Raw genomic sequence first — 24,991 nt, forward strand, 5'->3', positions numbered from 1 at the left:
TCATTCGTTATCACCTATTGTAGATTTATACGTGTATAGGTCATTTTGCCTTTCCAACAGGCTTTGGCATTCATGATTTTGTTCGCTCTTCACCTCAGTCCTGTGGTGGCAGAGCAGGTGTTGGGACACTACTGTAAGATAAGGAAACAGGCTTAGAGAGGGGTTAAGTGACTGGTCCAAGTGACACCCGTGTGATGGCGGGGCAAAGCCTCCAACCCTGTCTCCTGGGTTTCTGGTCAGAGCTGTTTCCCACGTGTTACAGAAACTCCTTCACTCTTATGCTAGGTTTGCAAAGTGTGGCAAAGTGCCAATTGGTGGCCTGTGGCAGGAAAGTTAGTGGCACAGGGATGAGCGTTAAAACAAAACATATAGGGGCCTGGGTGGCTCAGTCGGTTAAGCGTCCAACTGGCTCAGGTCATGATCTCACTGTTCATGGGTTCAAGCCCCGCATCAGCTCCCTGCTGTCAGCGCAGAGCCTGCTTGGGATCCTCTATCCTCCTCTCTCTCTGCCTCTCCCCCCTCATGCTCGCTCGCTCTCTCTCTCAAAAATAAATAAACATTAAAAATATTTTTTAAAATATTTATTTAAATATGTATTAGAAACAAAATCATACGTCAAGTCTGTGGCTTATATTACCGCTGCAGAAAAGGTTACATTTAAAATTTTAAAGTGAGTTGATTTAAAGAAAAATATTAATCAAGTAATAGAGTGTGGAGCAGGTGTGGATATATGACAAAGCTGTGAATTACCTACTCAAATGACTGAAATGTGAGAAACACTGTTTTAACTCTTGTAGTTGATCATAAGAATATAGTGACATAGCAGAAAAAAGCTTTGTAATAATAAACAAAGCAGTAAAATTACTATTGTGGTGTTTGTGCCCCCATTCCTTGAAACTTGTCCTCCGTGTACCCCTCCATTTTTCTCCAAACTAAGTCTTGGCATATTATCGGGCTAGGATGGGTACAAAGTGCTCGACCACGGACATTAAGTGACCATGCGTGGTTGAAAAAGAAGAAAAATATGTAAAACGAAATCTGTAAGTCCCTTATTTGTAGCTTAGTTTTCCTATTTAGTATACGTATCAAATTCTAAGGGGACTTTCTAGATTATCTGGGACCAAGTGATTAGGAATTTTGTAACAATAACAAATCCCATCTCTGTCCAGGGTATATTCAAAGTATGGCCTTTCAAAATCATATGGTGGAACTCTTTGCATCCATTAAATATAATGAAGGACATACATTCACTGACTGTATGTACAGATATTTGTGTTAAATGAGAAAAGCAGATTTCAGAAGAGTAGAATAGAACATATTTATATAAGAAAGAAAAAGAGAAGGGAGCATTTCTGAAAGGATTGACCCCTGGGTGATGGGACTGGGTCCATTTCTTTTACTTTTAGCTTATCTGTCACTTCTCGTTTTTCTATGATAGGCCTAGATTTCAAACTCAAGGAATAATAAGCAAACTTTTAAACACGCCTGTATGCAAAATGTACTTAATTCTGCTGTGGTCAAACTCTGCTTTTCTGATGACATCAGACTCATGACTTTGTAGGCGTAACGACATATGGATTTCATGAATAAGGCATTGTGGCTGGAGCCAACAGTAGTGGGAAAGACTAGCAAAGCTCTGGATATAAAAGGATCTTATAAAGCGTGGAGTCCTGTGCACACGAAAGGGATTTTGAGCTGAACTGGGAGAGTGAAGGACAGGCAGGTACTGAGCAGCAGGGCCCTCATTCAGTGCTGGTGATTGGGAGAGGTTGGGGACGTTTTCACCATCATATTGGATTACATCCTAGCTAATTTCATGGCCACTCCAGAGAAGTGTCGCTTTTCACAGAACCTGCCTCGCCTTCCCTGGGTTTTAGGATGAAGATCTCTGTGAAAATATCACAGGAGCATCTTTGATTTGTGGTTTGGGGTGGGTATGTTTGCTTTCTCACCCGCTCTCCTGTTTATTTTTGCAGAATCACATCTTACTTAATTCTCTGGTTATGTTTTCCAACAGCACATTCTACTTTCTGGTTGTCAGAGGTTGTCAATCCTTTGAGTTGGAAATCTTCTTGAGAAGAGTTTCCTGAGGAGGGGGCCCCCTTTTTTCCCCAGTGATTTTTTTTTTAATCTTTAAGCAATAGGTAGAAAATATGCATTCATTTGCATAAATGAAGGATTGGGAAGATACCCATCAGTGGCTGACAGTATTGATTTCTGAGAAGGAAGCCGGAAGCTGGGTGGGGATAAAGGGGACTCTCCCTTTATCTTGTTATATTTCAAGTATTGTTTTTCAAAAAATTATTTGCATATTACTTGTATGACCTGTCCTCTATGTGCATAAAAATGTATAAAATAAAATATGACACAAGTACAGTAGACTTAGATATTTACATTTAGACTCTGAAAGTCTCTCGGTGTACATTTATGTGGGGGGTGGGAGATGTGCAGGAATAAGTGAAGGAAAAAGTTAGCTCAGGTTTTCATTGCCTTAATAATGACCCTAAAAAACAGTCAAAATATTGACACTCTGGCTGTGTGGTTGAGAATCAAAACACACTCACCTGTGAAAGCCTGTCATCCTCTGAGGTGTCCTTACCCCACCACAAATAACCAACGTCACTGCGGGTCAGGACCCCGTGCAATATTTCTTGAGACTTTCCTTTCTGACAGCCATTGAAGACATTCGGACTTGCTCTTCCAGTTAAAATCATGTTCAAAACTGCCTAGTTGGCACATTTTACAAATATTTATATTTTAGGTAGCAATGACAAAAGGCCTTAATTTCTTTTTTTTTTTTTAATAACCACTGCAAAGTCACCAGTTTTACTTAAAAGAATGGAAATCACCTAATACATAACTCAGGAAAAACATGTCGTAAACATTTGGTAGGGTTAAAACAGAAGTTTGTTGACTTTGTTTCTGGAGCCATACACAATAACTCCCCACGGGCCCCACTTAGATCTGACTGCCCTTCCTCCCTTTACATTTCTTATAAACTCTGGTTTCCATACTTGTGATTTAAGAAGCAATAAGCAAAGATGTTTTTATAGTACTTTTCTTTCCATGATTAGGGATTCCTGGTAGGTCCTGTCAAGATATTTCCTAACAGGTCTGTGAAACGTCAGGAATGTGGGGCTCTCAGAGGTAAAATAGAAATTGGAACATAGACTCTGAGAGCAAACTCACATTAGCATCTTCTTAGTCTTTCAAAGATAATCCAATCACTCTTCACTTGGGGAGCGAATATGCTTAATTGAAGAAAAAAAAAAAGCCTAATTCAGATTCTATAATAGAAAGACAAAGCCTCTCAACCTACCTGCCTGCACAGGAAGCCCCCAGCATGTGGTTGTAACAGATGAGTGCTGGAAGCATCTAGATCCTTCTGAAGCCTGTAGGATGCAAGATGCCATCAGCCTTCAGTCAGAGACAGTGACCGCACCAGGAACCCACGGCCTCTCCTTCTTCCACCTCCCAACATTAGGTTTACCTAGTCACTGTCCCTCCCATGTGCCTTGCACCTTTGCGTCTCTCACCGGAAAAGCTTCTAATACCCAGGCTGCAGAGGTGATGGGAAAAGCTATGGGTGAAGTTGGGGGATGCTGACAGGTGGTGAGGCAGAAGGGTGAAGTGACAGATCTCACACATTAGGATCCCTGTGTGGGTGCTGGGCTCAGTGGAGAAACTGTTTGCTCTGAGTGACAAGGGACCCTTGGCTTAGGGTAGTGGCACAGAGACTCCTGGCTCAAGACAGAGTTGAACAGACTGTTCAAGTGGAAAATACTAGTTTGGGGGGTAAGCCCATTTGTTGACTGCAGAAGGGCTGCCTCTACTATTTCACCAGGGACCGGGGCTTGGGGTCCCACCCCAGGCGATAGAAAGTCCAGGCAGGATGTGGCTCCTGCTCTCGCTTAGGGAGAGGTGCTGAGTTCTGGTATATGAGTTGTAAAGTGTTCTTCAAGGAACCTGTTCACAGGACTGAAGTCATGCCTTTCTTTTATTTAAAAAAAAAATTTTTTTTTAATTTTAAGTTTGTTTGTTTATTTTGAGAGAAAAAGAGAAAGAGAGCCTGCAGGAGGGGCAGAGAGAGAGGGAGAAAGAGAGAATCCCAAGCAGAATTCACGCTGTCAGCGCAGGGCCTGATGCAGGGCTCAGGCTCATGAACCGTCGTCAGATTATGACCTGAGCTGAAATCAGGAGTCAGACGCGAGCCACCCAGGCGCCTCTGGAGTCATGCCCTTCCTGAGTAAGAACTAAAAGCTTGGGTCCACCATGGTGAGTGCCTTGGTGGCATCAGATGTAATTCAGGGCAGTGTTGCCTTAAGTGTGGCGTGATTTTAGGTGGTGTAGATATGAGCATTTAAAAAACCATATGGTGGGGGCATCTGGGTGGCTCGGTCGGTTAAGCGTTGACTTGGGCCTAGGTATGATCTCGCAACTCGTGAGTTCGAGCCCCGCGTGGGGATTGGTGCTGACAGCTCAGAGCCTGGAGCCTGCTTCCAGATTCTGTGTCTCCCTCTCTCTCTGCGCCTCCCCTGCTCATGCTTTGTCTCTCTCTGTCTCTCAAAAATAAATAAATGTTATAAAAAATTAAAAAAAAAACCGTGTGGTGGATGTGCTTAATACATTCTTCTTTAGCACAACAAATACACGATTTAAAAGATATTAATGTTTAGGAAGAAGTTAATATTTAAATTTGTGTTGATTTACAGAAAACTGTTAAGCAGCTAATAATACAGACCACAAAAATGTGATGATGCTATGCAAAAGACAAGTGTTAGGAGATTTTTGCTTCAGGGCTTGTAACTCTTCCTTTCTAGAGACTCTCTATCTCTCTGTGATTCTCTGAAAGGTTATTTTCCTTTCAGAGCCCAAAAGAAAGTCTACTTCTTCTAAGAAGCCTTCCTTGATTAGTCTATCAACTGGTGACCCTTCCTCCTCTGGAATCTTCCAGACTCCTCGTCTTTACACATCATTTGGTACATTAAGTACCCCCTGTGACATACCCAGTATCTCTACGTATAACTCCTATCTTTCCCAGATTGGACCCTGAAGGAGGTCAGGCCATCTCTTCTTTTATTTGTATTTCCCATTGTGCCAAGAAAGGGGCTTTGCATATCATAGAGACAAAATAAATACCTGTGGGTATATTTTATTGTGCATATAAATAATAAAATACTTTTATTATGAAAGTTATACAAATAAATTTTGGTATTATCCGTCAATATTTATAACCACAAGTAGAAGGAAGCCACCACTGTACAAGAAAAGCAGATTCAAACCTTTCTGACGACATCCACCCGCCCATTAATATGGCCAAACCGACTACAGAAAAGGATGAATCAACAGAAGAGCAGCCACTGGGAAAAACTACTCAGGTTTCCAACAGGGCATGAGAATATTTTGCGATGTAAGAGTACGCTGCGTATGTGATCACAGAGCTATAGGAAATACCTGTGCAAATGTTTGTTGAATTTACCTTTCAAATGTTCTGGAGAAGATCAGGCTGTAAAGAAACAAGATGACACCATGGCCTCCTTCCTCTTTGAACTGTTTGGGGGGGACAAAACAAAAGCATGTTTGCCTAAAAGCAATGCAGCTATGTATATCTCCAGGCATGAATTCGAGGATTTATAGCCCAAGATTTTTTTTTTTTTTTTTTTTTTTCCGGCTGATAGGACAGCTTCCCTAGGCCATCTTCACTCTCGAATGCATTTGTCTTGCTTGTTCAAGGTCTGCCCTTGGTGCTGTCATTCTCTTGCTTTTCGACCTATTTTTCTTTCCTCCACTTCTATCACATGATTGTCTTCAAATCATGGCTAAGATGTAGTGTATCTTTCCTCTCCATTTTTCCAGCATCCATCCCAGCCCAGACCCTTGGTGTGCTCTTGGCTGGCCCCCTTCCCAGCCTCTCCTTGGTTGGGACATCTCTCCCTCCTCATTGATTTCTAGAAATACCTTTGGACTTACACAGATCTAGGTTCAAAACCAGTTCTACCATTACTCCTAGTTTACTAACTTGTTTGAGTTTCAATCACCGCATCTGCAATTGCGGATAAATTGCAGCTTTGTTGCAAAAGTTAAATGACAATAATGCACAGTACCTACCTCAGTTCTTGGAACATGCTAGAACCACAACAAAATTATTATCTGGCCCTCTTTAAGGCACTTCTCCCCTCTCTCTTTTCTTGGGAAGGCTATTTTTCTGCTCAAGAGTTTCCAAAGGTGCCCTGTGATTTCCAGGATCAAATCCAAATTGCCCAACTAACATTCAGGTAGCAGGTCTTAGCTTTGTGTGAATATTCTGCCTGCTGAAAAGAAGCTCCTTGGCTGGCTTTCAAGGTTCCCAGGGTTAAAGCATCTCCTTTAAAGGCCTTGTATTGGGAAGGCTTCTGCTAAAATGCAGGTGCTTTCCCTTTTATGGATTAACCTGTCCCCATCACTCTCTGTGACCTGGCAGGGGCAGGACCCTCAGGCAGGAACAAATTCCGGTGCCACAGGCATCAGACAGGAACACAAATGGGTGTGCTACAGAGTGTCAGAGAAATGAGGAGAGTGGGTCCAGAGGCACATTGGGGACCCTGGTGTATTCGTTTCCTGTTGCTGCCGTAACAAATTACCACAAACTTGGTGGCATAAGACAACATGAATTCTTTGTCTTCCACTTTTGGAGGTTTGAGGTCCCAACACGGATGCCACTTCATGAGTCTGATTCAAACTGCTGGCAGGCTTATGTTTCTTCTGCAGGCTTTGTGGGGAAGACTTTTCACTTCCTCTTCCAGCTTTTAGAAGCCATCCTTATCCTTGGCTCATGACCCCAAATTGTGACCCTACAGGTGATCCCTCTTCTCTCTCTGCTTCCCTCGTCACACCACTTTCTCTCTCCCGTCATCCACTTTTCCTGACAAGACTCTTATTATTAATTGCCCACCCCCCCCCGCAGGAAACTCAAGATAATCTCCCTATTTCAAGGTCTTTGACTTAATCACATCTTCAAAGTCCTTTCACCAGGTAGGAAGCATCATTCAGCCTATCACAACTTGTCCAATAGAAATCACTGCCCCCACGTCAGCTAACTGAGAATGTGCCAGCATATAGGCCCAGTGCGGCCAGGTTTTCTGATTCTTTTGGGAAAAAGCTAAAAATCCAGGTTTTTATGTGGAATCTTCTGGTTGTTTTTGAAGAGTGGCTGGGTCAAATGTTTAAAAATACAACACTGGGTGGACTAATGCTGCAGATCACATATGATAGGTGTATCAGGGCTGCTGTAACAAGTTACCAGAAACTTGAATTGCTTGAAACAATAGAAATGTATTTTGTCACGGTTCTGGAGGCCAGATGTCTGAAATCAAGGTGTGGGAGCATGGCCGTGCTTTCCCTGAAGGCGGAAGGGAAGGAGTCTTTCTTGCATCTTCTAGCTTCTAGTGGCTGCTGGCAATCCTTGGAGTGCTTTGACTTGTAGGACACATCCCATCATGGAAGCTCTGCCTCCATGATCACATGGTGTTTTCCCCACATGACTGTCTGCGTCCAAGTGTCCTTCTTCTTGTAAAGGTACCAGTCACTGGATTGGGCCGGCCCTAATCCAGCGTGACTTTTCCTTGACTTGATTACCTTTGCAAAGACCTCTTTTCCAAATAACATCATATGCACAGGCATGGGGACATATCTTTTGGGGGGATGAAATTCAACCCATAAACTTAGGTCTACTGTCCACATGTAGCCCTCAGACCTCTGTCTTGGGATTTCTGTCTTAAGATGGGACACAGGAATGGGACCTCAAAATGGGTGCATTTTGAGAGTGAGTGGGGTTTGGTAAAGGTTCGGTGAAGCACATCATAATGTGCGGGCCCTGGTCAGGGGTGCCCTTGAGAGGAGTATCAAGTGCCCTTGATGGAACCTGCCATCAAGTGCCCCCGTCACTGAGGAAACGGTGCCAGCGCTTCCTCAGAGTGGCTATGGCAATAGTCACCATGGGCCTGTTTGACCCGGGCAGCTCTCACGTCAGGCTCACCCACACCGTACAGTCGATCTCTGCATAAGGCCTTTGTTACTTATTCCAGCTTGACTCTTAGCCTTTGATAGAACAAGCCTGTGTAGAGTTTCAGCTCTGATCCTCTGATTCTCAACTCCGGCGACACTAAGGAATCCCTTGCAGATGTGGGGACCTTCCTTTTGAATCAGACTGCCCCAGGTCTGAGTTGAGGAGATGGAAGACAGAAAGGAAAGGGTTTGCCTCTTTGTGCTGGAAGGCTCATTACTTACATGGTCCTCTCCATCTGTGTGACTCCATTCAATATCTGCCCACAACAGAGTCCCTAAGCAGGCTTCTAACTTAATATTTCATGCTAGGTCTTTAAAATCCATTATACAGGTTTATTGTAAATGTATATTATATATAATTTATATTAATTATACATTTATATTAAAAATATAAATATATATTATAAAATAACCATAAATTTAGTGCCGTAAATAATAGAAATTTTGAAACGAATGTAACACTGCATGTTAACTATACTGGAATTAAAACTTCATAAAAGTTAAAAAAAAAGCACAAAAAAGAATGCAAATTTATTATCTTACAGTTCTGGAGATCACAAGTCCAAAATGGCTCCTACTGAGCCCAAATGGAGCAGTCAGCAGGCCTGCTAGAGGCTCTGTTTCCTTGCCTGTTATAGCTTCTAGCGGCCGTGTCCCCCCTGTTTCCATCTTCAAAGCCAGCAGCGGCAGGCAACACTGTCCTCACATCGTACACTCTGACTTCCTCTTCTGTCTTCCTCTTAAGGACCCTTGTGACTACATTGGGCCCATCTGAGTAACCTGGAATACTCGCCCTATTTTAAAGCATTTTGTAACGCACCCAGAGTTGTTGAATCACTCTGTTGTGCACCTGAAATTAATATAACATTGTAGGTCACCTATACTTAAATCTCACAAATTTTGAAAATTAAAAAAAAAAAAAGTCAACGAGTTAGCAACCTTAATTCCCCTTTGCTATAAAGCATAAAATTCACAGGTTCCACAAGGTAGGGTATGGACATCCTTGTGGGGAAGTTGGGGGTGGGGGGCTTTCCTCTGCCTACCACACAGACATATGAGATGGTGGGGGAGGTAGTCCTGGGGTGACTAGTTTAACCAAGAATGTATGGCCAATGTGTGGCTGAGAACTCATGCCCAAGTTTTCTACCTCTATAGCCTTTGGGAGGAATGGAGCAGTGAGGTTCATGGACCCCATTTCCCCCTTCTATATAATCCACCGTTGTATGGCTTCATGGTTACCCTGCTAACTGTCTTCTTCTTTTACCCTGTAGGGTTCTAATTCTTTAGAAATCAGCTTTCATTCCTTTCTCTGCAAAGGCATCTTAAAAAAGCACCTTAGATATTCCACCGACACTGTCCCCACATGGGAGGTTGGGAAGAATTATTGCCAGGAGGACATTGTGTGGAAGGTGCTGATAGAAGAGGTAAAACAGGGCCACCTTTTTCAGACTAGAAGTCGTTTCCTTGGAGCCAATGTGAGTGGTCATTTTGGCAATTTAGACTAGGGCCTCAGTTGTCTAGCATTTTTGTGTTTCATCCATTAGATGAGGCAAGACTGCTTTGACGTATTCTCTTCCCACAAAAGAAATCTTGGCATATGCCCTCTATAGTATTATTCTCTGGGTTTGATTAGCCAAGGACAAAGAGGCAATTGTGAATGGCCTGTGTGTGATCTGGCCTCTTTTTAGGCTGTGGGGAGGGAGAGGCGGGCTTTTCTTTCTCTCATTCGGCCCTTTCTTAGCTCTCAAAATGACCTGGTTTTCTTAATAAGCATCATTAGAAGTACACTTTGTAAAAGAAAGAAGATTTCCTGTAAGATCAGTTCAACATAAAGGGATTATCTCAACACTTAAACACTTACACATTGTAAATGATCATAGATGAATTTCTCAGTGGCTTCTTTCTCTAAAAGTTCAAACAGCTGGAGCTATAAATCAAGAATAGAAGATAAAAATGAAAAGGAAGATGAAAGCTACATCTATAAGATGTCAACTTACTGTTATTTCCTCAAGGGAGCTTTTTGTTTCATTGCAAAATCACTTTGCTGAAACCTGACAGATTATCTTACACAAGGCCATGTGAAACATACATGGTGAAAGTGGATGGCTACCGGCCTCCCTTTTACAGTCCTTAGTTTTAAACCAATGTGATATCTTGAGCAGTAAAGCCATAAACATATTTTTTCTTAATAGGTAAAATTCAGCAATGTTGAAGACAGTGGATATGGAAATGCATTTTGTGATGATTTCGGGTCTGGGATATTCTTGATCCTGGTGCATTCTGGAAGGAAAAATTCACAGCAGGCACTTCCAACTCTTGGTTCTTACCTCTTTGGAAGATGCCTTTGGCCACATCTGACCCTTCTAGGAGCATCGATGGGGCTCTGCCTTCATTTCCATGTTGAATCTAGAATACTCTCAGGTTTCATTGGCCCTTTATCTGGCAGGATGGGCAGGGGTGCACTCACCCGCTCTGTGAAATCATCGCCTGAGTAGTCAGGACTGGAGGTGACATAAGTGTGCTCAGTGACAAGACAGACGGTGGCCTTCTCAGCTGCTCCTGCCGCCCACAGGATGCCAGCCAGTGCCGCAGCCAGGGCCTGCTCTTGCTCCTGTTTGCTGACTGCACACAAACTGCAATATGGGAGGTTGGGTATGAGAACACTGGCATGGACAGTCACCTAGCTGAATGTGAGGTGCCTCCACTTTTAAGTCCCCTGCTGCATACCAGATGGGTCTCTTCGCTTCCTTCATCAACCCACCCCGTGAGACGGTCGCAGAGGGCCTTGTCTACACTCTGTCACTGGCAGTGGCATCCTCACAGCAGCGTACTATTTCTCTTGGTGATCTTAGCCAGTCCCACCCTGTGAGTTACCCCCTCCCCCCCGGAGTCCCCACCGCTGTCCTCTCGCCGAACTCCAGCAGAGACTGATCCAAACGTTTTAACCCAGGAACACAGACCCTTTGTAAGTGCAGCCCCGTCCAGTGTTATCTCCCAGGTTTCCATTCTGCAAACCTGCTGCCCCGCATGGACCAGTCCCCTGAACGTATTTTCTGTATCACCCCTCCATGCCTTTTCTCATGCCCTTGTCTGCCTTTAATGTGCTCGCCATGTCTGTGCTCCCCCATCATGTCTGTCCCACGCGGCACTGGAGGCCCGCTTCATGGTGCCCATCCTGACTTGTATAGCAGGCACACTCACTGTCCCCAGCATTGCTCTAAGCACTTCATACCTGTCCCCTCATCTAATCCTCACAACAACCCTGTGAAGTAGATACTACTATTACTGCCGATTCAGAGGTGAAGAAAGGAAGAGAGGTTGAGGAATTGGTCCCCAATCGTTTCAAGTCGTTCACCTTGAAAGTGGTAGAGTGGTGATTTTACACCAGGCAGGCTGGTTCCTGACTCCCTGCCCTCAAGCATTATACTCTCTGGAGCAATCCTGGGCTGTCAGGATTTCCCAGGGAACGGGAGCCAATCTTTATGCGGTAGACCTTTGCTCTGCTTGTTTTCTAAATATTTAACACTGACAACTGTTGTCCCTATGGAGAAGCACGTGATGGGGTTTATTAACGGACGCAGCGATGATTTCTATAATCCCGCTACCTCCGTGGCAAGACAGAAATGAGAAACAAGGAGTGCTCCATAGTCTAAAAGCCTAATTTGAGGAGGTGGATGGGAATAAAACGAAATGCTCTGAGAGTGAAGAAGGAGACAGAACTTGGGACCGAGAAAGTTCTGGAAGGTTTCATGGAGCGGGTCAAAGCCAGTGCCCGGCTGAGGTGGGAAGTACAAAGGCCCCCACTTTGTTCTTTGAAAATGGGGCCACTGAGGCTTTAGAGCTCTCATGGGATCAGACTGAGGCTGGGCGTCACTGGAGACCACATTCTTCCTCAGCTTCTCCTTCCCTCTCCTTTTCCTTCACTCTTCCAGGTTTCTCCTGAGGCCCAAAGGGGAGCAAATCTTGCCAGCCCAAGATGCCACTTTGGCATGTGGACTGTTTTAAACTGGTTATTTTTAAAAAATTACAGACTCAAGAGAAGGTCCGAAAACTCAATAGAAGTTGCCCTTTTGTAAAAGACGTTATAGGAGAAATCTCCGTTTGTAAGGGGATGTCCTCATGGGAAGAGGGGGATGGCTCTAAATCTCTAGAAACTCTTATCAGTGGAGAAGGCACAGACTTAATGTGCAAAACAACCCTATGCTTGTTCACTTCGCTTTCCCCTGTAATCTCCCATAACTGACTCCCCACCCCCAACATCTTCTTTTGTCTTTAGCTAAAGATGGTATTTAACGTGATGCCTTTGGCTATTGGGGGAATTACAGAGACTTCCTAGGTCTCTCCCATGTATACAAGAGGTATACATGTTATTTTTTTTTTAATTTTTTTAATGTTTATTTTTGAGAGAGAGAAAGAGAGAGAGAGAGAGACAGAGCGTGAGTGGGGCAGGAGCAGAGTGAGAGGGAGACACAGAACCCAAAGGAGGGTCCAGGCTCTGAGCTGTCAGCACAGAGCCCAACGCGGGGCTCTAAGCCACGAACTGTGAGATCATGACCTGAGCCGAAGTCGGACACTTAACCAACTGAGCCACCTGGGCGCCCCGAGGTATACATGTTATTAAGCTCGTGTTTGTTTTCCTCCTATTAATCTGTCTTCTGTAAAGTTAATTATTAGACTAGCCAAAGAAGCTAGAGGGGTAAAAAAAAAATGTTGTTTTTTTTTTCTCTCCAACAGGGCCTTCCCTTCATAAATCACTTGCATAAAGAATTCTCATCTCTGGCTCTGCTTTTCAGGAAACTGGCAATTCATGACCTTAGAATAAATTATACATTTAGTTCCTGTTTTGAGTGATAACTTACCCTGCTGAGGGCAGATATATACCTTTACTTATTTATATTTTTTCTAATATCAAGCATAGAGCTTTGCCCATGATAGGGACTTGACTTCTAAGTAAAGTAATCTGAACCGATTTTCTTGAATAGGCAACTACCAAACACAGTACTTTGTTAGCCTAGTTAAATAGGAGAATTATCGGGGCTTTATCGGGGCTTTTAAAATCACCCCTTTTGTTCCTCCTTGAAGTTGTCAGTTTGGGGCTTCCCATCAAATATTTTCAAGTAAGCCCACCTGAGACCAGGGGCATCATTTTAGCTGACCGGAAGGTCTGCAGTGGAGCAGTAAAACTGTCAACGTTATTCTTGCAACCAAACATTGAGAGTGACTCCAGGAAAGTCCTCCGCAATCACAAAATCCCGTCCGTCTGGGAGAACCAGAGCCGTTTTCGTCTCGTGAGGCAAGTCTACTTCCTGAGGTCACCCAGGGGATTTTCCGTAATGACCGTTTGGCACATAACAGTTCTTGTGACATGAGGAATGTGTCTGAGAAGTGCTTCTAGGCCTCTTACCTGTGAAAGTTACAGTCCTTTCCCTTCCTGGTAAACAACAAGTCTTTGATGATGAATCCTTGAACTGCCATCTGAATGCTTCGGGCACCTCCCTGAAACGGGGAAGATAAATAGTGAGGTGTGTGAGGCTGGGGGCAGGCTGTACAACCGTAATGGAACCTCTTGGGGCCAATATGACAAAGAAGAACTCTGGGAAATGGATGTGACCTATTCTCTGCTGACCTGTCCCTCCTGGTATATACAGCATCCCCTTAGCTTAGTGAAGGGACACTGTACTCCATACGTGGGTTGTGGTCAGATGCCATGGCTGGGCCGGAATCTTCACTGACCAGCTTCAATAGACCAGCACCTGGGGACGTCTGTCCTCTTCCACCCTACCTTCGCTATGCTCCTGCTTCATAGCAAACTTTTGGATTTGTAGGATGTACAGAACTTCTTGGCTGGTCTTTGAAATCTCTGTGTGACTAGTAATTAATGACCTGAATTACTGAGATTTTAAACAAGCCAGAAAGAAGCTCCTGGATCTCCTCCTGCCTTCTAAATCCTCAGGGATACTTAGAACTTGGAGAGAAGAGCCAGGAAACCTCGAATTTGGGAGGGCAGGGTGTGCGACAGCAGGGAAGGACTGTGAGACTTTGCTATAACCCTGACAGTAAATTGTAATTTTAAATAGTCTCGTATCATTTAAGGCTAAATGTTAAATTATATTAAATATGCTTTGACAAATGACTGTAATGAAAACATACATTCATATGGATAAAGATGGAAGGAAACATGGCTAGGGAATACGGGATTAGGATTTTTTTAAAAAAAATTTTTACTTACTATTACCTTTCCCACTTCCAAAGTGAAAGCCAGGTCAGAAAAAGGATCATGGAACCTGAAATAGGCCTTTTTCCAGTCATAGCTGAAGACATGGATAGTATTTCCAAAGAGGCTCTGCCGTAACTTCTGAGAAGAGGGGAAAGAAATGATTCAAACAAAGATGATTCTTCTTAGACACATTCTTCATCTAACAGCCTTAAGTAAGGTGGTGGGATTGTGGAGGTGGGCCTGTCCCCTCCCTACATCCTGGTTTACATTTTACCCTACTCCTCTATTTGTAATTGTAAAGTCTTGTGTGAAAGGTTCACACCAGGTTCCCTTAGACTATTGTATCCCGAAGGCTCAGTGTGTTAACCTTGTGCCCTGTTGTCCCCATCTGATTTTTTCCCTTGTGTCTGTCTCCCCTTCCATCGCCAGCCATCTCTCCTTTATGCTTTGCAGTCCGGCCTGGGCCACTGCTCTGCCCCTCTGCCTCCTGTCACTGACGATCCATGTCATGGGCATCCGGGATACCCATCTGCAGCCATGACCCTGCAGTGCTCGCCTCCCCCAGCTTTGAGTCCTTCTCTCTTGCTCGAGGAAAGAGAAACACACAGGACTCTGTTTCTAGCTTGAGTACAATATTGATTTAAATGATACTAAACAGGGGCACCTGGGTGGCTCAGTCAGTTAGCTGTCCGACTTCGGCCCATGTCATGATCTCATAGTTCATGGGTTCAAGCCCTGCATCGGGCTCTGTGCTGATGGCTCAGAGCCTGCAGCCTGCTTCGGATTGTGTGTCTCCCTCTCTCTCTGCCCCTCCCCTGCTCACGCTCTGTCTCTCTCTCTCCTTAAAAAATAAACGTTAAAAAGATTGTTTTTAAATGATACTAAACAATCATTCTCTGTCCTCTTGCCCCCCAATTTTTAAGGTTTTGCTGGATATCCTATAGCACGTTGAGATTGGAGAGGGTCTTCTAAGGCTTCCCAGAAAAAACAAGCCTTTATAAATCAAATACGTGAAGAAAGGGGAATCCATCCACAATCAGGGGCATAGTAATTGCTTAGCATGTGCTTGGTCCTACCTATGTGGGGTATAGATATGTAAAAAGTCTAATACCCCGCAACTGTGTACAAGATAGAATGTGTGAAGTTCCAAAGTAAAAAGTACCTTGAGAGAACAGAGGGAGGAGAATTTCTGACTAAAGAGCTCAGGAATGCTTCATGGAAGAGCTACACTTGAACTAGCCTGGCCAATGGCATCTAGCATTTATTGAGTGTTTTCTATGTACCACACACTGGTCTAAGTGCTTTACATTCATTATGTTAATTTAAGTATTTGAGGTAGGTACTCTTATTATCCTCCTTCCACAGGGAAGTACCCAGTGGTAGAAACTGCTGGAATTTGCATCCAAATTCCAACACTACTTCTCTGCTTCCCCAGCTTTAAGTATGCGGCATCCTTGGGGTGTCTGGGTGGCTCAGTTGGTTAAGTGTCTGAATTCTGCTCAGGTCATGATCTTACAGGCTCAAATCATGATTTCACAGTTTGTGAGTTCAAGCCCCGCGTCAGGCTCTCTGCTGTCAGCACAGAGCCCACTTCAGATCCTCTTTCTTCCCCCTCCCCCTCCCCTGCTCCCACACACTCTCTCTCTCTTTCTCTCTCTCCCAAAAATACATAAGCATTTAAAAACAAGTATGTGTCATCCTGTAATTGCTGTCCTTTTTGTGGGCCAATCATTATTTAATTAATATTTTTCATTAGCTTGAGCTACTCTTTTATAAATTAAAAAATGCTTATTTAATAGGGACACTTCTTGTCACATCTTTAAGTGGGAATCAAAATCACTTATTTAAAAAAAATAAATCACCATATTTAAAAAAAATAATGGAAATAAAACAATGTTATTGACTTATGCTAGAAACTATCGCCTATGAAAGCTTTGCCTGAGCTCACATTCTATTTAATTAAGAAAGGAAGTAGGAAGTGTTAAAGAGGTGTGAACGTGTGCACCACTTAGAGTCTTTCTTCAGGGCCTACCAGCATGAAGAAGGGCTCAGTGAAGAAGGTGACTCAGTCTATTTAATGTCACTTAATAACGTATCCCTAAAAGCAGCCATGCTCTAGCAGAGGCACACATCCCACACTCTGGGACAGAACACATAATGACCTATTTCCTATAATGGAGGGGAGGCTGGACAGAGAAGACCTGCAAACACAGACACACACACACACACACACACACACACACACACACACGCATGCACGCACACACACAGAGAGCACCCAGAGTGTCCAAGGACAGGGGGTGGTTCAAAGGAACGAGGAGACTCTGGCAAAAAGGAAGGATCAGCCCAATTTATCCAGAGCCTAATGGTTTCTAATAAGGACAGATGCAGGAGAGTGAGCATCTGGAAAGTTCTCCCCTTGTCAGACCAGGATCTGGTTCTGTGGCTGGAGTTTATTTCCTGGCCACCTCTGCTCCCCCCTTGAAAGAAAAGATTGTCTCTACAAAGAAAGAGAGGCAGGTGCATTTCAGTGTGAGCCCAGAAGTGCACTTGAAGACAAATGGTTTGTTCTGTGGCTCAGGGCAACAGCAAGAGAAGGAGAGGGAGTAGAAGGGCGTAGAGTCGGCTCCCGGAAGACACAGACTCGATGTGTATCATGGCCAACGAGCCACCAACCCAGGCCATCCCCAGCAGAAGACTGAAAGTGACATCAAGGCTGCACAGCACAGAAGAAAGACCGAGCACTCCCCACTCCTGTGTGGAGAAGCCCAGTTCTGCTCCTCACTGACCGCATGAACTTGGACTGATTGCCCATCCTCTGTAAGACTTTATTTGCTTATCCTGAAATGGGGTCAACCCTTGCTCGGCCCACATCACGGCTATTATTGAATGGGAAGACATATGGAAAAGGGCTTTGGGAACCGTTAAGTGCTGATTAAATGCAAGGTGTTCTCCCTTTATGAACACACAACCTGTCTGCCCTGGAATGCTGTAGGGAACAGAGCCCCACCACAGATGAAAAAAGACCAGAGCCTGGCAGGAGGAGGGGAGGGGAAGCCGTGCATAAATGTGAGAGATTAAAACTGTTGAGACTAAGAAGGCTTAGAATTCAGATTCAATGAAAACAACTCTGCCAGCCAAACCAAGCTCCTGTTTTGGTTGCTGGATGTCACTTCCGACTTAGGGAGTGTCACCATCCAGATGCACCTGTGTCCGACTTAGAACAGAGAGGCGGCAGGCCTCTCAGGCCAGACCCACTGGCCAGTGTGACAATAAAGGTGACTCATCTTACCTATGTAACGTTTACTTTCATATCAAATATAATTTCTAACGAGATTAGCCTGGCTTATATTCAGTAATATGCATATGTCATCGTGCTGCCTGGTAACTGGACACAAATGGTAAATGGTCCTAATAAATGACTGAAATGATCATTATTATTTAACACAAGCACGGTTTATAGTTTTTCTCTTTTCACTTTGTTAGTTTTCCAGGATTTGTAATGAATAACTCTTTCCTGATTGCTATGATGATGATAATGATGATCATTATCTCGCATGCCCACACATACACACACACACACACTCATGCACTCACACACACACATGCACATGCTCACACACACGCACGCACACATACACACACACACTCACACACACATACACCCCCGAAGACAGAGGTCCTGGATCATTCTTCCTGATGTGTTTAATTTCCTTGCCTTGACTGCCTTTTTTCTGGTCCCTGGGCTTAGATTTTCCCTGTGACAACCTTGCCCATCCTGTCCTCTCCCACCTCTGCACCTGTCCGCACCCCCAACCTGAGATAGAATAATTTTCTGAAGCTTCTTCTCTACATCATTTCTTTCCTTAGAAATTACTGGCTCATCATGGAATCAGACTTTCGAGTTAGCAAAACCTAAGAAACGTTTCTCTCCTAGCCTGTCAAATAGAGTGGTTAGATTCTTGGCTTGATCATGTTCACCATGGATTCCTCAGCATCTGGTACAGTGCCGGGTGCACAACATGCTGGTCAGAAGTAGTTGCTGATTTTTAAAACAATCTAACTCAGCCCTTTCATTTTACAATGAAACGCTTTGGGACACAGAGCGGTTACGTGTATGTAAATGGCAGCTCCAGCACCCAAATGCAAGCCTTTCGACTTGTATGGTAAGAGTCCCAGCAGGAAACAGATGGCACGCTCAAGTCAGGATAATTAACTTGAGGAAAGTTTAAAACAGGGACTATTTACAAAGATATGGACTGCATGTGGGGAAACCACAGTGGCCGGCGCAGGGTCCCACAGCTAGCAACAGTATCTCCCGTAGACCTGGAGGGGCTAGGAGGGAGGAGGGGGGACCTGAAGCAGAAAGGACAGAGTCCTGGGGAAAGAGCTTCCAGAAGAGGAGAGGGATTCTGCCAGCTGTGCACAGCCTGTCTTCTTTCCCTTTCCTCCCTCCAGGCCCCCTCTAAGGCTCCCATTGTTCAAACTCAATAGGAAGCCGGAGGAGGAGGGAGCCCTAGTGATGGAGTCCCTACAGGTCAGTCTTGGCAGAAAGCAGGTTGGGGAAGGGTGGAGTGCCTCTGAAGGAGCATCTGGGTGATACCCATTGCCCTGCACTGAGATGTGGCTCTAGGGGATTGTCCAGAGCAGTGAATTAATTAAGCAAACATCTCCTGAGGTCTGACTGTTGGCCAGGCCTTCGGCTGGGGCACCAGGCTGTGCTTCAGGCTTCCAAAAAGCCACCCCACTACCTATCATCCTCCATTGGAGCTTCATTCCTCTGGGGCTCCGCCAGAATATTTTGATCTCCCGGCATTGCATTGTTTAATACCATCCTGCTGGTATGGTATTGCAAAGACACCAGGGGTTTGTTTATTGACTGCGGATAAAAGAGGCTAAGGGATTTTGTTCCAGGCTGGGTTCTGGAGAAGGGCCTGGTTGGGCAGGAGGGTGGGAAACTGCCCTGGAGGGAAGGCAGGCAGTTTGGGGTAAGGACGGGGAGGTGCTGGGGGAAGAGCAGAGGGGAGGAGGATGCTTACCTTCTCCACAACCTTACCTGGGCCGGGAGCCTTGGCCGGCATTCGCACATGGTAAGATGTTAGGCTGGGGGAAGGCAGAAGGCTGCAGTGTCAGAAATGGGGCAACAAAGGGTGAGAAATAAAAGAGCTGGGGAGGGAGAAGGTTCGTAGGGTGCTTCACCCACCCCCTCCTTTCTCAGCAGAATCCCAGCAAGGAGTGAGTGTGCTCAAGTCAGGAAATCCCATGCATCCCTACCCTCAACAGGGAGGGAAAGGAGAATGGCAGAATGACAACAAAAGGCATTCTCAAGTGAGTATTAGGATTCAGTAGCTCTGATAATTTGCCAGGCAGCTGCACGGCTGAAACGTCCTCGATTAGAATTGGTCAGGCTTCCAAATCGCCCCCCTGGAATCCACGTGTTCAGAATCCCAAGGCTCAGCATCTCGAAATCCCAGGGTGTGTTTAATTAATGCTACTGCTATTTAAAGGACACACTATCATCTGGCCCACATAATGGGAATAAATTCAAATTTTTTTTTTTTTTTAAGAAGAAGATCGATTATCTCCACTTCTGGGACTTCCTTAACACTCCATCGACTTGGGTTCAGGCTACAGTGGTCTGATTCTTTTGTCCCCCAGGCTCTTCCAGAGGGAGAGAATTACCTTGGAAAAGTTATGGGGGAGGTCTGCAATCACACCACGTTTGTGTTGGTAGAGAAGTCTCAGACCGAGACTCTCTTGCTTCCACAGTATAAAGAGAAACCAGAAGATTTTGGAAACATCTGCGAATGCTTTTTTTTTTTTTTTTCCTGTTTTTAAAATTTCTATGTGAGTTTTTAAAAATAGATTGCACATTCACATGGTTCAAAATCCAGAGAGTACAAAAAGGTATGCTGAGGGAAAACTCCCTCCCACCGTGTCTCCTGCCCTACTCTTTCCTGGCACTGTTACATTATCTGAAGCCTTCTAGAATTTCTGTAAGCTATATGGGCAAATGCCAATATGCCATCATAGTTTTGTCTTGTATTCATAGACAAGGTGGCCTACTGTCCCACTGTGTGTAAATTCTAAAATGACCGTAGAAATTCATTACAGAGCCAGTAATACATTTTTATTACAGATTGCTTGTTAAAAACATTATCTCATCCATTAAAATACAGGTAGTCACTCTAACGTCTGGTGCTATAGTCCACTCTAGGCAGAATCACCACTGAGGCTGGAGACTCTAACAGGATGACGTATTCATTACCTGTCTTCATTCCCTGAAATGTGAGCCATTCACTAGATACATGAGACACAAGTTAAGGCCCTGTCCAGGGGCTGTGAGGTCAATGACCCGATGCAGCATCTCATGAGAGGCCTGCTGACCTATCTTCCTGTGACATCTGGCATTTGAGCAAAAGAGGGAAGGTGGATTGAGGCAGAGAGATTTGTGATGAGAAAGAACAGTGGGCCCCTAAGTACATTTATACTGCAAATATGACAGGAAAGAGAGTCGCCCTATGAAGCCTGTGAGGAAATGCACGATAAAAAAGAACGTGGGACCCTGTATTGGATGATGTCCCATCTGAGGACCTTAAGGGAAGGCTATATTCAGCGTTGGAAACACTACAGCCAGAGCCAACTTAAAAAGCAGACGGAGGGGCGCCTGGGTGGCTCAGTCGGTAGAGCATCCGACTTCGACTCAGGTCATGATCTCGCGGTCTGTGAGTTTGAGCCCCGCATCAGGTTCTGTGCTGACAGCTCGGAGTCTGGAGGCTGCTTTGGATTCTGTGTCTCCCTCTCTCTTTCTGCCCCTCCCCCGCTCATGTTTTGTCTCTCTGTCAAAAATAAATAAACATTAAAAAAAAAAAAAAAAGCAGACGGAGACCGTGTGGTTTCCCCAGAAGGGGTTCTAGTCCCCACTCATCCCTCTCAGGGACCCTGTGTGCAGTGCACAGACTGTGGAACTGGATGTACAGGACGGGCCTAACTGTAGGACAAGTGTTGTTGGTCCTCACCCATGTGACCAAGCTAGTCTTCGGTGGTTTCTGCAAGGTTGCCCCGGTGTAGGGTGGCATGTCCTCAGGAAGGAAGTGCTTCTTCCAATTCTTGTTCTTAGGGTCCCCAGGAAAAGTCTCTGCCTGAGGCTCCAGAATGTAGTGTGGAGTTTGAAGGGACAGGGTAAATGTGGGAAAACGGTCCTGAGAAGCCGTGAGTTTCACTATGATTGAAAGAGTTATCTTGGGTGCAATCTAACTGAAGGAATCTCTCACCCTAGCTGGTACTTTTCCCCTGGCTTGTTACGTGCCTTAGCTTCCCCAGTGCCCAATCACGCCTCTTTGACCTTGACAGCTGGGCCTTCGGACATTTGCCAAGGCATTGCCTCCAGCCTTGTCCTGTTTGATCCAATGAGATGCTGCTAGTTTGCCTCCTAGCTGGGTCTGTGCCTCGGCTGGTGGGGGTCTTTGCTCTGACTCATCAGGTTTGGAACTAAGCAAATGGTCCCTGGGATCGGTAGCTTCCAGATCCTTAGGTTCTTTCCAAACCTGGATGTTATTCGGCAGCCCCAGAAAACATTTCTTTCCTGAGATCAGCTCCTTGCCCAGGCCCAGGCCCGGCACAGGGCTTCACCTCCCTCCCTCCTGCCCATGCACAGACAGGGTCCTGCCTTACACAGCTGCATGGCTTTATGCATGGTTGTTTATACCACTCGTCACCTGCCCTACCCCACACTATAGAGTGACTTATTTGAAATTAACTCCCTCACTACCTCAAATTTAATTGTCACACAAAGGAAGTGAATAGAGAGACTCTCAGAGTTGGGGAGGAAAAGACTGTAACATCACCAGTGTCCTTGAAAAACACCATAAATAAGTCATTTTAATTATATTCTCCCTTTACCAATAACAACCGTGTGTAGTCTTATCTTCAATAATACCGTCACATGACAGGAGATAAGATTCCCCAGCCTTGTTGTTGGGGGAAGATTACGTTTCCTTTCATGTTTAATTGACAAGCTATACTTACCGTGGCCATTGCCAGGGAGATAGGAGAGCCGGCTGATTTTGAAGAGATGATAGAGGGTTTGGGGATAGAACAAAGGCTACTGGATGGCAAATGTCCTTGTCCCCTGGGCTGAGGTATCCCTGTTGCATTTTCAGTTTCATCAGCTGATACGTGGTTGCCGTCATGATTCTGTATAAAATGCCACCACCAAAAAACAAAGCAAACAGAGCTGGTGACGACCTGTTTTCCCTCTCTTCTCTCTTTTTCTCTGAAAAATCAGTGTTCAGAAAATATTGTGTCCCTTTGAAAGACATCTGAAAATGGTGATAAATAGCAATAAAAGAGGAAGGAAAATCCCAGTGTCTGTGTCAAAGGGGTTTCTCACAAGTTTTATGTGGCTGGGAGAGGTTAAATGTAACTATGGAAACATAATTAATGCTATCAAGACCTTGACTTGAAATTATGTTTAGAGAAAAATGTAAATGTCACTGTCTCTTATTTCGAGAAGACAACATTTTATAAACATTGAATCTTTCCAGTCTACATGCGATGTTTCTCATTGTGTTTTTAACTGGCCGATAAAGGAAGTCAGGCTACCTCCTGTTAATTCTCTCAGATTCCTGCTCCCTAAGAAGTGAGTATAATCTTTTTTTTTTTTCTTTAAAAAAATCCATCCCCTCCCTTTAAGGAAAAAAAAATCTACTTTTTCTTTTCTTGACTGATTCTTATGGCATTTAAATATGTTAGAATCAACCCTTCTTCCAGTTTACTTAACTTCTATACTAATGTCATGAAACAAATCTGCCCTGTTGGTAGCTAAAACATGAAGGAAACTGCCTTCTTAGTTTTCTGGATTCCTAGAGGCAAAGATGCTCTCTTATCTCAGAAACACAGCATCCCAATGGCAGACGACTATTGGGATATGATGCATTTTGTAAATCAAACAGAAAATCTTTACATTTGTGGCAATGGGTTTCCCTCACCCTGTATAAAGCGTAACTTGACATTTATAATTTTTTTTCCCTTCAAAGATTGTTTTATCTTTTGAATATTCTATTCTCCCAAATGGTAGCTATTTCCATTTAATGCTTCCAGGACTAAAATGGAAGCATTATCTCCCTGATTCTAATTTAGACTATGGTTAAGAAAGTTTTAGCACAAATAAGGCTTTTGATTACAGGTCACTTGTAGGAAGATGCTTTAGCGTTACCGTTAAAATATTAACAATTCAGTTGTTTGATCTTATCATATATTAGTGATGCGAAAATCACCCTAATATTTTGTGCCGTGTTTGTTCAGAGACTGAATTAATATCTGAAATACCAAGTTCATTACCTTCTAACCTTTTCAGGTTACATGAGATATCTTTCATCTTATAATGTATAACAGATTTTAAAATACCTTGTAACAGCTGAATTCGGTCACCTTTCCCTTATTTGAAAATGATGAAGGAAAACAGTTTTTCAGAAGCGGAATAAAGATGATGGCTACTTTCAAAATCACTTTTCTTCGCGAACACTGAAGCGTTTGGCTATCAGAACCTAGTGTTATTTCACAAGTTTAAGAACTCTAGATTCTAGTATTACTTTTTTCTAAAATAATAACCATATGGTGCTCTTAGTGATGAAAAGTACTCTTAAAAGTAGGAAGGGATTTTCATGAAAAAAGAAAGCATGAGAAAATATTTCAAAGGGCTTTCTAGTTTTATGTGTTCACACATTAAATGCTGGGTGCCTGAGTGACATTCTGTGCGTAAAATAAATGCAGATTATGCTGTTAATGTGATTGTTTGAAGAAGCAACGAGAGGAAAACACACTGGCTTTGAGAAAAGTAATTACCTGAGGAGTTGCATTATTGGTTCCCAACCTGTAAATGAAAGAGAAAACATCAAGGAAATTACTCACTCTTACTCAACCCACAAACCTCCTCAAACCCAACCTTGCTAGGGCAGTGTCTCTCTACAAATGGTTATACCCGAAGCATCTTAAATGTAAACCCATAATGGAGACTTCTCATGTAGCACAACATAAAAGCTGATTGCTTGCTTACACACCAGAAATCCCTCTGGTTCTAGAGAAACGAGAAAACAAGAACATCTTACCCGCGGTAACTAAAGATCTCCCGCCATTTGTCAAGAAATGAGATTTTCCTAGTTATCTCCTCTAAATCCAGCTCCCGGGAGCTTTGTTCCTGGTCCGAGACTTGCATAGTCCCTTGGGTAATGCGGGGAACTGAAGAAGGGAGTTGTTTCCTTGGGAGAGAGAGGTCTGGCAGAGGGGACGAAAGACGCTGGCTCTGCGGACGGCGAGCTGAAAAGCTCTGCCTCTTCGGACCATCGAGGTCACACCACACGGATGCTGCTCTGGGCTCTCTGTAAGCCCCTGCCATCAGATCACGATTAAACTTTTATTCGAGGTGGAATACTTTGTGTTATTGTTCTCTGTACAGATGCTATGAACGTTTAACCTGAGACACACGCTTATAAACCAAAGGATTGCAATTACTTTTTCTGTATCAAAGCAATTGGGATAATTTAGTTGATGAAGGATACCATCCTGGTGAAATGTGATAGTACTTTGTGCTGTCGTGCTTCTGTGGAAGTGTTTGTGGTACAGAAATACTTAGCCAAGGGCTGGGTAAGAGCCGTTCTGCTGATTATCTAAAAACCATATTAACTACTGTTGGATAATATGCAGGCCAAGGAAGAAACTGTCCAACAGATG

The 24,991-nt window shown here is 44.1% G+C and overlaps 1 protein-coding gene across 1 annotated transcript in view; it reads right to left on the reverse strand.

Annotated features, from left to right (window-relative positions):
- The window catches only part of MINDY4B (MINDY family member 4B), a 36,397-nt gene extending 11,921 nt beyond the window's left edge, over positions 1-24,476 (reverse strand). Inside the window, exons 1-10 of the mRNA XM_047099366.1 lie at positions 24,370-24,476; positions 24,107-24,134; positions 22,289-22,456; positions 14,279-14,398; positions 13,448-13,539; positions 10,511-10,676; positions 9,905-9,970; positions 5,480-5,550; positions 3,320-3,392; positions 2,565-2,726 (exon numbers count right to left, since the gene is read on the reverse strand). Coding sequence (XP_046955322.1) covers positions 2,565-2,726; positions 3,320-3,392; positions 5,480-5,550; positions 9,905-9,970; positions 10,511-10,676; positions 13,448-13,539; positions 14,279-14,398; positions 22,289-22,456; positions 24,107-24,134; positions 24,370-24,476 — 1,053 coding nt within the window. The remainder of the gene's footprint in view (positions 1-2,564; positions 2,727-3,319; positions 3,393-5,479; positions 5,551-9,904; positions 9,971-10,510; positions 10,677-13,447; positions 13,540-14,278; positions 14,399-22,288; positions 22,457-24,106; positions 24,135-24,369) is intronic.
- Positions 24,477-24,991: the final 515 nt, after the last annotated feature.

This window comes from Lynx rufus, unplaced genomic scaffold (genome assembly GCF_022079265.1).
Source record: "Lynx rufus isolate CCGP_SWC_20201006 ecotype Redwood Valley unplaced genomic scaffold, mLynRuf1.p SCAF_5, whole genome shotgun sequence".
In the NCBI taxonomy this organism is placed as follows: domain Eukaryota; kingdom Metazoa; phylum Chordata; class Mammalia; order Carnivora; family Felidae; genus Lynx; species Lynx rufus.